Genomic DNA, 15,515 nt, shown 5'->3' with positions numbered 1-15,515 from the left:
AACAGCTTATCCCGCTGTTTTTATAAACCAATAGACATGAAAGCCGTGCGACCAAAATAAATAACGGAAGCTTTTGGGCATATGATTTTTCAACGACCTTTGCGCTCTTGAAACACTTTCTCCTATTATTTATGATGTCATATTTTCAAGACATTCTTTTTAGCTTTACAGCTTGATGAAACCTTTTGTTTGACATCAGCCATTATAGATATATGGCCATCTGAGTGTACTGTGTATGGTTGTTTTTTTAACTGTTTTATACAGTTCATTATCAAAAAAGAGTTCTTTATTTTTTAAACTGAAACTTGCACTACTGTTCAATCATAAATAAACAACAACTGGAATTATGCATTTGGGACTTTTTTTTTGCTTTTTCTTGGTTGTACCGAACCGTACCGAACCGTGATCCCCCAAACCGAGGCTACGAACCGAACCGCTGACTTCTGTGAACCGTTACACCCCTATCCCCGACACTATTTTTTTCGGCCCCGGGACGACGGGACGTCCTTAAGGCTCGAGCCCTGCCTGGCGGACGGCCAACCCTCACCGGCAATGGGTCCGACTTACTGCAGAGGACCCGGACACAGCTCTCGCTTTGGGAGTACAGAGATTGGATGGCCTGAGTAGAGACCCCCCTCACCCCATACTCCCGCAGCCACTCCCACAGTAACTCCCTGGGAACTCGGTCATACGCCTTCTCCAAGTCTACAAAAACACATGTAGACCGGATAAGCGTACTCCCAGGCCCCCCTCCAGGATCCTTGCGAGGAGTAAAAGCTGATCCGTTGTTCCACGACCAGGACGGAATCCTCATTGTTCCTCCTCAATCTGCGGTTCGACAATCGGCCTGACCCTCCTTTCGAGTACCTTAGAGTCAATTTTCCTGGGGAGGCTGAGTAGTGTGATACACAGACTATGGATGGCGAGGATAAATGTAATAAAGGGATCTACAAACATTACATTGGTGACATACAGTGAGATGGTGCAGGCATGCGCTTAGGGCCCGCTTTCCAGCCAGTTTCTGTGGGGTGACGCATTCTGAGGTGAGGCAGAGCTCATCTGTGCCTCACCTTACCCTAGAGTAACTGGCTTGAGCGCGCTCACAAAATAAGTGCCCCGTGCTACATTAGTGCCCGCGCTCCAGCCAGTTACTGTGGGTTTACGTGAGGCAGAGCTCGTCCCTGCCTCACACCTCATCGCTCCCATGTAGGAGTTGTAGCGGAGCTCGGCCAATTTGCTGATTTTGACTATAAAAAGCGATTGGAATCAAAACAGAAATCACACTTTACAACACAGATCAGTGGAGACATTTTATATTTATTTAGTTTTTCTTTAGTTGTTTTTCCGTTACATTGGAGTATGACAGGTGAGGCTCTGCCTCCCCTTGCCTCCCCTGACTGCACGTCGCTGGCGGTGCGCATCTCTCCCAGATGAGCTGAACAGTTATTTTTTTTTGCACGATTCGAGAGCAGCCAGGCTGTGGAGACACAGAAGGATCAGGGGCCCTGCCCTTTTGTTTTTAGACAGGGGCGATGTATGCAAATCCATTAAAAGGTTAATCCACACAAGGCTCCTGCACCTGTTCTCAGGGTGTGTGCAGTTCAGCTGGCAGAGGTGTTCACAGACATCTTCAACAGGTCCCTGCTGCAGTCTGTAGTCCCCACATGCTTCAAACACTCCCACCATCGTTCCTGTCCCCAAAAAGACAAAAATCACTAGCCTCAACTATACCGCCCAGTAGCACTCACCTCCATCATTATGAAGTGCTTTGAGCGGTTAGTCAAAACACTCATCAATTCTCCCTCACTGACTCTCTGGACCTCCTGCAGTTTGCCTACAGAGCAAACAGGTCCACAGACGACGCCATAGCCCTCACCATCCACACTGCCCTCTCAGCTCTCACACCTCTGGTCTCTAGTGCTGTAGCGACGCGTCGGACTTCAAAATATCGTCGACGAGATATTTCCGCGTCGACGCGTCGCTACACACACGTGGGTCACTGTTACAGCCGCTGCTACCTTGTGAGCTTAAGTCTGTTTGTGTATGTAAATGAGCTGTGCAGTTCCTCTGCTGTCATTGGCCGTCCGGACCGCTCAACATCCGCGGGGATTGGACAGACGTCGCCCAACCCCTGCTCGCTTCTGCCACGTCATCCGGGGAGGAGTATAAAGGCTGAGCACGGACAACAGTCGGGAGGGCTCTGTATTTTGTGTCAGATGCCTCAACCCTATCCTTGTGATAAGCCTTCATTCTGTGAATTCTGAGATTTAGCGTGTGTCTTTGGTATTAGCTCCACTGATTAGCAGTGTCTATAGTAGGGTTCTAGGCGAGCACACTGAGTAGCAGTGTGTCGTCGGGTTCTGTGTTAGCGTAGGGATTTTTGTGTGTGTGTATACTGCTTAGATCCAGGTTGATTAGCACCTGTAGACCAGCATTCCTGTGTGTTTATATTGCGTAGAGCCAGGTGATTAGCACCTGTAGACCCGCACCAGCTGTGTGTTTCCACAGTCCCGTTTTGTTTATTGCTTTTTTCCACTTGAGTAGTGAGATTGTTTTCTTTATATAGCGGGGGCAACTCTCTTTTGGAGACCCTTTGTGTTGTATTATAGTGACAGATTGACCCGTTTGTGGGGCCAATCTGTGTGACCATCATTTTGCCTAGTTTCAGTGACAATAAAACCACCGGTAACAAATATACCAAATCCAATCTGGTCGTGTCGTTTCCCGTTTGTACCCTAGCCAAGTGGGAACGTAACAGTCACCCAAAGCAACAAGCAGTTCGCAATCGCACTTCAAACACAATGGAGACTGAAACGGCTACCACCTCCTCCTCACAGGATTGCGCACGAAGCCCCCAAACGAAAACATCTCGCCCTAGGTCTTCAAAAGCATGGGAATATTTTAAAGTTAGTCCAAAACGCAAAGATATTTATATCTCACTGAGACTGCTGCTGGACCGGAAGCAGCAGCTAGCTGTGGTGGCTACCATTAGCAGCTAGCATTTGCTCTCCGATTTTTACATAAAAATGTTATTATGGATTATAAATTCAATCATTTTTTTTATACATAGACGTTAAAAAACATATGGATTAACCGATTCAGCCGCGTTTTTTCTCATTTTAATGCCATTGAACACGTATTTTGATCAGATTGACAGCTACGGTGGTGAGACGATCTCCCTAGAAGCTCTTTAAAAGGTACGTGTTGTGATGACTGTATTTGCTTCCCCTGTCGCGAGTCCGGATCACTCAGTGATGATACTATATACCTACATAATCTGTGGAGTCTCAGCTTTAATCGGATATATTGTATGTGCAGCTACGATAAGTAATAAGGGTACTTTTATCTTGAGTTCTGTGCCAATGTCCGTTAGCATTTTTTGCTCAGGGGTCATTTAGATGCTTCTTATGAGACTTGTGTTTTGTTTTGGTAAACATGGTTTGTATCGTCAGTTAGCTGAGATTATTTCCGTTAATCTGGTATAACACATTAATAGGTTCTTAAATATTAAGATCCCCTGAGACACAGTATCGTGAAAAAAATTGTTTTTACATTATGTTTTTTTTACATTACGTTTTTTATGAATTGAACAACAGAAAAATAATCGTTAGATTAGTCGACTAATCGATCAAATAATCGCCCGATTAATCGTTTTCAAAATAATCGTTTCGCCCCAGCACTACTGGTCTCACATCGGGCCAGAGGAACACATATGTGAGAATGCTGCTCATTGATTACAGTTCAGCTTTCAACACCATTGAGCCCTCCAAGCTGGTCCTCAAGTTCAGAGTCCTGGGGTTCAACAGCGCCCTCTGTGATTGGATCCAGAACTTCCTGACGGGCAGACCCCAGGCAGTACGGGTGAGAAACACCACATCCTCCACCCTGATCCTCAACACTGGAGCCCCCCAAGGCTGCATGCTCAGCCCTCTCCTCTACTCCCTGTTCACTCACGACTGCGTGGCCACACACAGCTCCAACACCATCGTGAAGTTTGCTGACGACACGACCGTCATCGGCCTGATCACCGACCGCCGAAACCCTGACATCTTGGTGCCAGGATAACAACCTCCATCTCAACGTCATCAAAACCAAGGAGCTGATTGTGGATTACAGGAAGCAGCAGAGAGAGCCATCAATGGGACTACAGTGGAGAGAGTCAGCAGCTTCAAGGCAAGGCAAGTTTATTTATATAGCACCTTTCAACACAAGGCAATTCAAAGTGCTTTACAAAAAATGAAAGACATTAATAAAATGGCATTTAAAAATAGTCATTAAAAAGAAAAGATAATAAAAGAAAGATTAAAAGAAAAAATACATGGATAAAAGTTACAGTGCAGTTTAAGATATGAATAGTTCAATTAAAAGCAGCGCAGGGCTCGACATTAAGGGCTGCCCGATGGCCCGGGGCCATCTAGTATTTAGCTCGGGCAATGAAGCCTCACCTGCTGGTTGCCCGATCGGGCAATCTATTATGCCAGTATCATGCAGCTCGGGGATCCAGTAATGAGTGACCCGACAGTAAAACTAAACATATCTATAACTAGTTCAGGTAGTTTGAGAGGTAATTAAAATAGGTACGTGTGATATTCTAACCTGAAGTGTGTGTTTTGTCCGCTCACCGCTGATCATGCAGAGCTGCGTGTCGACTCGTCAGCAGCAGCTGATCTCTCTCTCCCTCAGATTAGACTTTACTCGCGTTTATTACCATATCGATCAGATCTAGCTAGTTCTAGCTAATGATAGGACTACCTGCTTATTAAAAGACACCTAAACAATAAGTGTCGCTATGCAACCGGGTGAGGCCACAAAGTATAGCGCAGCATTATGCATTTGTTTACATGCCCACCGGAACCCCGAGGCATTACCAACAGATCAACGCACAATCAACCCATACAGGACATCTCTTTCTCTACATTAAGTGTTAGACATTAGAATGGACTATTCTTGTCAGTCACTACTCTTCTTGTCTGTCACATAAGTGGCGCAACTGAAGCGGTATTGCGCTAAAGGGAAATTATTTTGACCGGACATTTTGACCGAAGAGATTTAGATTTGCCGGCTAACGGGAACTCTGACGTCCCATTTTGTGTGCTTCGCGGATGCGCTCGGCTCCTCTCGACTGCTGCTCGGGTCTGCTCGGTCAGCTTCCGGATGAGGAGGCATTTGTTCAACCAACTTACAGTAGATAACATTACAAACATTTTTAACAGGGGCCATAATAGTGTAAATAATGTTTGTTTTGGCAGTTATAACTGAATGTAATGTTTTCTACTTTTTTACATCTGGGAAGGCATTTGGCATCAGATGGAAAGTGTCTTGACCAGCAACTTAAGTATTTCTTATATGCAGGGCATGCAAGCGAGCAAACACAAACAAGAACAAACAAACAAGTGAAATGAAGAATAAAATTGAAATTGAACAATATAATATTGTGGAGGTTCATCTTATAATTCAGTCTAGAGAATGCACCAGACAGCATCTAAGACCTGCAAAAATCGAAATGTTCTAGGGGGAGGCCCCCCAAACCCTTCGTGCGTCATTTCGTCCGTGAGCATTTTTCAGGGCAATCTCTATTGGGCTCAGGGCCATCTGTAAATTAGCTTAGATGGCCCACAGGGCCATCTCCCAAAATCCTTAATGTCATGCACTGCAGCGACAAAAAGAAAAGTCTTCAGCCTGGATTTAAAAGTAGTCAGAGTTGCAGCGGACCTGCAGGTTTCTGGGAGTTTGTTCCAGATATTTGGAGCATAATAACTGAACGCTGCTTCTCCATGTTTAGTTCTGACTCTGGGGACAGAAAGCTGACCAGTCCCTGAAGACCTGAGAGATCTGGATGGTTCATCATTTAGCAGGAGGTCAGAAATGTATTTTGGGCCTAAACCATTCAGTGCTTTATAAACCAGCAGCAGTATTTTGAAATCTATTCTTTGACACACAGGAAGCCAGTGTAAAGACTTCAGAACAGGAGTGATGTGATCCACTTTCTTAGTGTTAGTGAGGACTCGAGCAGCGGCGTTCTGAATTAGCTGCAGCTTTCTAATAGATTTTTTAGTGAGACCTGTGAAGACACCATTGCAGTAGTCGAGTCTACTGAAGATAAAGCATGGACAAGTTTTTCCAAATCCTGCTGTGACATTAGTCTTTTAATCCTAGATATATTCTTTAGGTGATAGTAGGCTGATTTAGTAACTGTTTAATGTGACTGTTGAAACTCAGGTCAGAGTCCATGACTACACCTAGATTTCTGGCTTTATCTGTTGTTTTGAACATTGCAGACTGAAGCTCAGCGCTAACTTTTATACGTTCTGCCTTTGCTCCAAAAACCATTACCTCAGTTTTATATTTGTTTAAGGCGAGACACCCCAGGTGAATAGGGTAATTTTTTTAACTTAAAACTAAGGTATCAGCTAGAAATTTCTCCAGTTAATTACTTACAATAAGGCAATTGTTTTTGTATTACAAGTTTTCTGAAATAGCATGTTTAAATATGCAAATGTACCCATTATATATGCACATATTTTAACACATTTCAGGAATGGAAATCTGAACTTTGGATAAAGCCAGGTTAAAAATTCTTGTTTCATTTTGTAGTCATATTAGTATCTAAGGCTTTTACAGAACAGATATTGGATATCTCTTTTTATCACTCCATAAATCATAAAATACTGTCAACAAGCCACATAGTTGCACCTGCAAGGAGAATACAGAACAACTGGTTAAAAAAGAATAATAATAATGAGTGTTTGAAAGCGTACAACAGTTTTACGATATCACTGCCCCATCTAAGACACGAGTGGATCTGACTTTAATTACGTAATGTGTTGCTTAAAATAATACGTCTGCATACAGTATATGTGACAATGTAAGTGTTGCACGGCCAGATACGGCTCGAGGAGCTGACTCAGATAAGGAAATAGTGTGATATTATATCAGTGGTTCTCAAAGTGGGGGGCGCGCCCCGCCTGGGGGGCGCAGAGGCATGCCAGGGGGGGCGCGAGAGACCAGGAGGAAAAATGGTTATAAAAAAAAAAAAGATTACAAAAAAATAAAAAATAAAAAAATAAATCATAATTTGAAAAATTATTGATTCGAAAATAATATGATGCAGTACAGTACTATTACGTCTGGGTCTCTGTGTTTCATTAAAGCTCGACTGACTGTGTGTGTGTGTGTGTGTGTGTGTGTGTGTGTGTGTGTGTGTGTGTGTGTGTGTGTGTGTGTGTGTGTGTGTGTGTGTGTGTGTGTGTGTGTGTGTGTGTGTGTGTGTGTTGTGTGTGACGAGCCATTTTGTGTGCGCGAGCGAGAGAGAGCTAACGGATATAAGGAGTTTTTTCAACAACAAAGTGGAGCAGAGTCCTCTCCTGTCAGACTGAGAGACTCAGTGAGATAAAGGCCTCAGTGTTATCTCAGTGGGTCTCAAACGTTTTGGTCACCATTAATGTAAACAATTATTTCCGAGGCACACGTTTAAATGATCATTATGGTTATACAAAAATAAGAGAATAAATGAAAAACAGGTATGAAATACTATATGACAGTAAAAAGAATAAAGTTTAAAAGGGTGATTTGTAAAATATCCATAAAGAAAAAGTAAATCTGTTTACAGTTCTGTTTCAAATGGGTGTTGAGAGATGTATCCATAGATCTCTTCATTTTGCTCTGAAAGTGCACCAGATTGATGCTTTTAACTTCAATATTTAAAAATAAATATTCCCGGGGGAACTTGCCCCCGGACCCCCCTATGCGAGGTCCACGCACCACCTATAAAAATAGCACTTTACCCCGCTTACACCTATATGCCGTGAGCTGATTATCGAGCCTTCATTGTAACAGTCGCGGGTACACTGTGTATTTGCGTGGGGAGTGTTGCAGTAGAAAATTCCACTGTAGCGCCCGGTACATTAAACCCTAAATGTTTGAGCACCCTCTATGAAAGGTCAAGCTACCCCACAGCACCCCCAAAATAAATCTCTGGCGCCGCCACTGAGCCTGACTATTTGTGTTGGGGGGGGCCCGACATTTTTTTTTCTCCAAAGGGGGGGCCTGACAGAAAAAGTTTGAGAACCACTGTATTATATCGATGATCTGATTGATGATGTGATATAAATGATAAGTGCGACACGTCGGCATCTTCTCTGCATACGGCAGTTTAAACTGTATTTCCTTTATCCTGTAATATGACGTGATAGATTTAAACTCCGCACACTGAGCTCTGATTGGTCAGCAGGCGGTGCTTTCATTGAGTTGATCTCAGACGCCGGAGACGGGCAGCGTCAGGTAAAACAAAGTTATTTAGCCTTCCCAAACCTGAGCCTCATGCGCCGCCTATGCTGTTAAGGATTAACACCCGGAAAGCTTCTGGGCCTGACAACATTCCTGGTCGTGTGCTAAAGGACTGCGCAGCTGAGCTCACAGATCCTCATAGACATCTTCAACATCTCCCTGAACCAGGCTGTTGTTCCCTCGTGCTTCAAGGTAACCACCATCATACCTATGTCGAAGAAGTCATCACCATCCTGCTTCAATGAGTACCGCCCTGTAGTGCTGACTTCCACCATCATGAAGTGCTTTGAGTGGCTAGTCATGAAGCAAATCAAACCTCCCCCCCTCGATGGATCCGTATCAGTTTTCATCGTGAGTGAAGTGGTCCACTGAGGATGCAATCTCCTCTGCTCTCCACCCATCCCTCACCCCCTGGACACTACAAACTCTTATGTTAGGATGCTATTCATAGACTTTAGTTCAGCGTTCAACACCATCATCCCCCAGCAGCTGGTTTGCAAGCTAACAAACCTGGAACTCAGAGGGCCCCTTTCTCTGCAACTGGCTGCTGGACTTCCTCACTGCCAGACCCCAATCTGAACGGGTCGGCAACAACACATCAGGCACCATCACACTCAGTACGGGGGACCCCCCAAGGGTGTGTGCTCAGCCCCCTGCTCTTCACCCTGCTGACCCACGACTGCACACCCACCCACAGCTCCAACCACTTCATCAAGTTTGCGGATGACACAACTGTGGTGGGTCTCATCAGCAACAACGACGAAACCCACTACAGGAGGGAGGTGAACCAGCTGCACTGTAAAAACAGTTCCGATGGTGAAGTCAACAAAACTAAAACATTTTATGTAATTTACTTGCCCTAAATTAGTTTTCTTTTCAATGTGCGTTTAAATAAGTAACACTTAAGCAACAATGAGAACATGTTTTAAGAACTCATTAATTTGTAAATTAAAGGTGGGGTAGGTAAGTTTGAGAAACCGGCTTGAGATACACTTTTTGTTATATTCCATGGAATGCTCTTAACATCCCGATAGCAATGAATATCTTCAGTGCTTTGACAAAAAATCCATTAAAAAAATGTCATTGTGGAAACCTGTAGTACTGTAAAAAGCACGACCAATCATCTGAGCCGGCTAAAGTAACTGGATGGCCTACCTGCCTGTCAGCCTTCCATCTGTGCACAAACTTATCTCGTGCCCTCATTGGTCATGTGCGCGTTCGTGTGTGTTGGAGGAGGGGCTCTGAAGGAAGTGGCACATTTGTTCCGGCTGTGTATTTTCAAATTCTAGCGATCTTGAGCTGGTTTCTCCAAAATTACCTACCCCACCTTTAATATCACATTTTCTGAACTTTCTTTAAAAATACGTTTTGGAAAACTTAATAAAAATGCTTTTGTCAACGCCACGGCCTCAAACGAGAATACCGAGGTGTGAGACTTCCTGGTCCTCTTTGCAGCGGTTCTTCAGTTGGACACGTGTTTGCGTTGGATCCTCTTCAAATCATCATAAAACAAGTAAGCATACCTCCTGAGTTATTAATTACTGCTTTTTAACTAGCAAGTGTTATTTACTTTTCTTGTATTAACCTTTTTTGAACGAAACATCGACATTTTAATGCATGCCAGCGCCCTTACCGCTGTTAAAGTTAGACTCAGCCCTGTCGTGCTCATGTAGTCTATTTCTTCGCGCAAAGTTGTTGGGCAAAGTTTGCATCAAGTGCTTACCGACGCAATTCTGTTCAAATTGGTTAAATTAAGAGTACGTATTAAGAATCAACTCCGCAAACTGTTCCCCTATGCCACTCTAAACGTTGGCCGGGCACCGTGATGCGGCCGCGGGGCTCAGAGGCTCTCCTGCCGTGCATGTTGTGCGGTAAAATACCTCCGTTAAAACTATTCCCTACTACTTTATAACCAGCGGTTATGTAAGAGTAAGTTACTAATGCGCCTATTTGATATGAATTCCTCTATGTATTTGTCGTTTGTTAGCAATTAATTATCTTTCTACAATCTTAAGTGTACCCAATTTAAACTCATAGTCAGCAGTTACAGCATCGAGTTGTTGTTATTACACAAAATGAAGTGCAAACTATATTTTTCATGCTTATGAAACGCTATAGATGTTGGAAACTGCAGGAGAGTTAACATTAGCTCTCAGTAGAAAGTGACGGAGGTGAATTCAACATAAAGTAGATATTAGACAGTATGCAAACGAGATAAAGGAGTGTATATTGAAGTAATTAGGATCTGCTGTGTAGAGAATCATGGAATTGTACTGGTATCTACCAATACCATCCTTAATAAATGCCATCCTTATAAATGTATATAAATACAATACCGTTTTAAATGATACTTGTGTTTTTAATGTTTGATTCCATTAATTGAATTAAATATGTTTTAATGAATTCTACTGAAATGATTGTTACATTGTCATCATGTAACTATTTTTGTTCTTTGATTTGCCTCACCAGAAAACAGTCCCACCTCCTCTTGAAGACATGTTGCCTCCTGCTATGGACTTCAGGTTCACATCAGGTAAGCCCTTGAGTGTGTCAGACTAGTTGTTGTTTCACAGGTTAATTCAAGACGTGTTATTTTTACATTCTAATATAATGAGCATCAGGTAAACATACCCATTTATATTTTTTGAATCACAGATGGGATGGAGATGTGAACTATGCAGCACTAGTGTCACCACTCAAAGTGATATTTTAAAACATTATCGACTCCATCATGGAACCTTTGGACAGAAACGTGCCTTGCCCTGCGTTCATGTAGACTGGCCTGCGCTCTCACTTAAAAAGTTAAAGTTGAAATAATCGTCTGTTCTTTTTATTCTAGGACCCATGTGCCACTTTATATACATCTCTGAGCATGAGGTGGGGTTAAAAATAAGTAGTTGGACATTTTATGAACTGTATCAATATCATGACTATGTGGTTCATTTTCTTGCAAACAGCCTTTTTGATGACTTAAACCCCTTGTAATGCATGTGAATAGCACCTCTGTTACCGTCTGTTAACAGCTAATGTAAACTGGCCGTTATGATTTCAAGACGGATGTGATTTTTGTTGTTGAGGAAAACACATGGTGTGTCCTGATTTGTATTCAATTCAGTGTTTTGTTTGTATATACAGGGAACAGCAGAGGTCGAAGTGCAACAGGCTCGTGATGCACGGCATGAAGCTATACGCTGCCCACGAGCCAGATGCAGTTGGAATAACCATCAAGTAATAACCATGTGTCTCCATGTATGTTAATGTGTTGTGCTTTTAAACAAACTTGTTACAGTTTTATGAAAACTGTTTTGAAATAATCACATTTTAATAAAATGTATTAACATGTCCATAACGTTCCCTTTTTTTATTTATTTGTTTAATCTGCAATGTTTCAATGCTATCAAATAATGAAAGGGTTGGATTGAAATCAGGAAAGTTTGTCATATAGGTTCTGGCAACTCAATTGTGTTTTATAATTTACTTTATTCTCGTGTGGTTCTTAGCAGATTGTTATTTGCATTGGTTACACTTCATATCTGGGCTTTTAATTGTAGGCTCATCTCATCTTTTCACATGCAGAAAAAATCACATTAGTGAGTTTACCCAACTCCTATAATTGCTTGGAACCACTTGACACATATTTTTTAAGTTTTAGCAAAGCAACAGTTTTTACAGTGTGGCAACGTGGTGCAAAGATAACGTGTGGAGAAAACACCCAACACCCCCACCCATTGACATCGGTGGTGCTGCTGTGGAGAAGGTGAGCTGTATCAAATGATTGGGGGTGCACATCACCGAGGACCTCTCCTGGAGTAACAACACCACGTCAATCACCAAGAAAGCCCAGCAGCGCCTCTACTTCGTCCACAAAACTGTGGCACGCTTCATTGCGCCGCATTTGCGCATAGGATGAGGCTCCCTCCGCAAGATGAGGACCTGCCTACCTGCGTGTAGGGAGGGGCGGCCCTGTTCATATTGACCAATACTCTGTGTATCCTTTATTGTTCTCCCATGTCTTTGGGTATTTCTCTTTCCTTTAACAGACACATTGTCTTGTACTTTGTTTAACTTGCTGAAAGTGCCATGTCTGCAAAAAAACTAATACAAAGATTTTGAAAAAATAAAATAAGATCTGTGGAAACGAACCTGTTTGATAAATGCACGTTTTGTTCAGCCGGATAATCTTCACATGTCTACCCTACTTTTATCATTTGCAAATCATAAATCTAATCACCATAAGCAAATGCTAACGTTATGATAAACGAACTACAGCCGAGTACAGCATGGTCGCACGACTTCAACGTCACGCCAAATTAAAGGACCCATGTCATGGCCATTTCTACTGATCATAATTCCATTGTTGAGGTCTACTAGAATAGATTTACATTGTTCAATGCTCCAAACTCACATTGGTTTCTCAGACAGCATCTCTGTATAGTATTAGATCTCTTGCATCATTGGGTATGTTTAAACATGCATTATCATCTCACTTTCAACTGGTCTGCACTTGTTATTAATGAAACTGATATTGATGAAACTGATTTGCTTGACTGTCTCAAATTGTAATGATTGTATGCATTGCTTGAATTTTACTTAACAGACTGTATGTGGTTTGTCTTGTGTGTCATGTTTTGTCTTTTTGTCTTTTTGTTTATGTCTGTCTGTAAGTTGTTGCTATTGTCGGGACCCCCTTGAAAACGAGATGGTGCATCTCAAGGGGTTTATCCCAATCAATAAAAATGTCTATATAGTATGTGTATTCACTCTGTCCTAAACGGCTTGTTGGAGCTCCTGCCCCCCTCCCCCCCTGTGAGCCCACTGTGCTCTGATTGGTCAGCTATGGATAAATCCCTTGACTGAGACGAGGGAACCAGAAGTGGTAAAATGCTAACTCACTTCCGGGTTTTAGGACTCGTTCCTGCACTACTCTATACGTGATGTTCATACTTGCAGCCAGTGGTTATGGCAGTTCACTGCTGCGTCAAGGATCCTGCCTGGATGTACCTGGAAGTGCATGGATTTGCAAAGGCCTGATCATTGCTGTTTGCAGCTTCAATTTGAATTGACATCTATGTCTTCCATTAGGATAATGACATCCAGCAGAGAGGGGAACACAGCAAAGTCCCAACAGGCAGGAACCAAACTGTGTTCAGCTTGTTGGGGTAACTCATTTGTTGAGAAGTATCAGAGTGGCTGAGTTTGTAGAGTCATTGACCCAACTGCATGCACACCCTCAAATACCTGGTAATGTCCTCATGTACACAGCGGAACAATTATCTAGGTTTTTCCTTTCAATACACATTATGCTAAATGTTATCAAAATCAGGATCAGTTTCAGAACAGTAGATAGCTTGTAAACATACTCGCTTTCTGACTATTGAGTGTTTTTAGCTCATCTTATTCTATTTTACATGTAAAAGTAAATGTAGTCATTGTGCAGATTGGTCCATGTTAGAATAATATATGTTTTATAATGATTGATCATGAAAGTGTTCTCAAAGCTGGTGAAGGTGCAGCTAGTTTGAATGATTTGTATACTGCAGGGTAGCTGGTGGATTTACTCCAGGTGGAACTAAAGTCTGATTCAACACTTGATTAGACCATCATTCATCCAGATCTGTGAAGTAACTAAAGGTATTAAATACATGTAGTGAGGAAAATAACAGTAGCATGACAGGGAAATACTTGAGAAAATAACAAGTCCCTCAAAATGTTACTTAAATTCAGTACATCATATATTGACCGAGCCGGGTCCGTGCAGCCCCTAAAGAAGCCCCCGCGCCTCTCAGCTCACCTGGTTGAGCTCATGCTCCGCCGCTATCCTCAGGTTCGGGTCGATGGTTCCCTTCAGGGCCTGGATGATCCGGTTAGGATCCATTTCAGCTGAATTTCACGGTTCCTTCCGTATTTTTAGTATCACATACATGTAGCGTTAGCATGCGGTTCTGCATTCACTGCGGCCGGGACAGCATCGGCGCTCCGAGGCACACACAGCTCCCGGGCGTCACATGCAGCACCCCCGGCGGACGGGTGAGCTCTGAGCCGCTTTATTCTTTCCTCTGGGAAGTTCTGGCTGTCTTGACGGAGACGATGGCCCTGTCCGGTTGTACCGGCTGTCAACTATCGGTGGACGTAAAGCAAAGTAAACAAACGCTTTACGGTTTCCACCTCTTCTCTGTCCACATAGGGCGACACTGGGAGTGCTGCTGCCCCCTGGAGGGCTGGCGTAGTTATTGGCTATTTTGAATGAACAGGCGATATGAGACTGTTAGAGGCATGCTAATGTTTCTGTGCTTAATGCACAAAAGCCGTCTTGACTTATACATTGATTAGTTTTTAGATATTAAATGTAATGACAAAAAAAAAACATATCTTCCAAAAATATTCAAGTAATTCTATAATAGAGATGAGAACCAGTTACCTTCCACCAAAATGTTAAATAAATCCATTTAAAATCATGAATGAGATGTACCCTTGCAATCATTTCCTACACCGATCCAATTCAGTTAAGACTTAAATAAAGCTTCTTTTGTAACTCAGATATTGAAACACTTCAGCATATTTTCTTTTCATGCATTATAGTTCAAACATTTTGGGATGCTTTCCAGTATTGGTCTACTTTGAATGAGCAAAACCTTTGCGATCTTATTATGTGATTATTTAAAAGTTGACCTTCAATTTGTAAAAGAAAAACCGTATTAATCTGTAGGCTGTCTGTAATTTTGACAGTTTAGAAAAATGGGAGCTATCCACCCTTATCCACAATTCAAAGTCATTTACTCACGCCTTCTCTTCTCTGTCATCACACCAGTCAGTACAGTCGTCTGTTTGAAATAAAACTCAGTTTTGTAAGATTGCATTAATTTTCCTGGTGCGGCACCAGGCAGCAGTGTATTTAGTCTTATTTTTCACGACCTTTTAAATGCATCATCTATTAGCTTGATCTGTAAATTAACTATATAAAAGGCTAAATGCATACGATGATGGAAGTGAGTGCTGTCAGAAAGATGTATTCTTTTTGGGGACAGGAACGATGTGGGGACTATAGACTGCAGCAGGGACCTGTTGAAGATGTCTGTGAACACCTCTGCCAGCTGAACTGCACACCCCTGAGAACACGGCCAGGGATGCCATCGGAGGTCCAGGAGCCGGTGTCTTCCCGTTTTGCCCCTTCCCTATTCGCCCCTAAATTATTCCCATTTGGCCCCTTCTCCATTTGGCCCCTTTCCCCT

General features: G+C 42.7%; 1 protein-coding gene and 1 long non-coding RNA gene across 3 annotated transcripts in view; one reads left to right on the top strand and one right to left on the bottom strand.

Annotated features, from left to right (window-relative positions):
• ipo8 (importin 8) overlaps nt 1-14,445 on the bottom strand; it is a 69,693-nt gene extending 55,248 nt beyond the window's left edge. For both annotated transcript variants that reach the window (XM_034197247.1, XM_034197248.1), the window contains exon 1: nt 14,078-14,445. In XM_034197247.1, the coding sequence (XP_034053138.1) occupies nt 14,078-14,161 (84 nt within the window). In that variant the 5' untranslated portion in view covers nt 14,162-14,445. The remainder of the gene's footprint in view (nt 1-14,077) is intronic.
• LOC117533475 lies at nt 9,524-11,630 on the top strand. The gene is made up of 3 exons (XR_004567056.1): nt 9,524-9,799; nt 10,756-10,819; nt 11,422-11,630. It is a non-coding gene; the product is annotated as an uncharacterized LOC117533475 (long non-coding RNA).
• Nucleotides 14,446-15,515: the final 1,070 nt, after the last annotated feature.

The sequence above is a fragment of the Gymnodraco acuticeps genome, unplaced genomic scaffold, assembly GCF_902827175.1.
Source record: "Gymnodraco acuticeps unplaced genomic scaffold, fGymAcu1.1, whole genome shotgun sequence".
Lineage (NCBI taxonomy): Eukaryota > Metazoa > Chordata > Actinopteri > Perciformes > Bathydraconidae > Gymnodraco > Gymnodraco acuticeps.
Note: the sequence above shows the minus strand (reverse complement) of the source record. Positions and strands in the feature narration are given on the sequence as shown.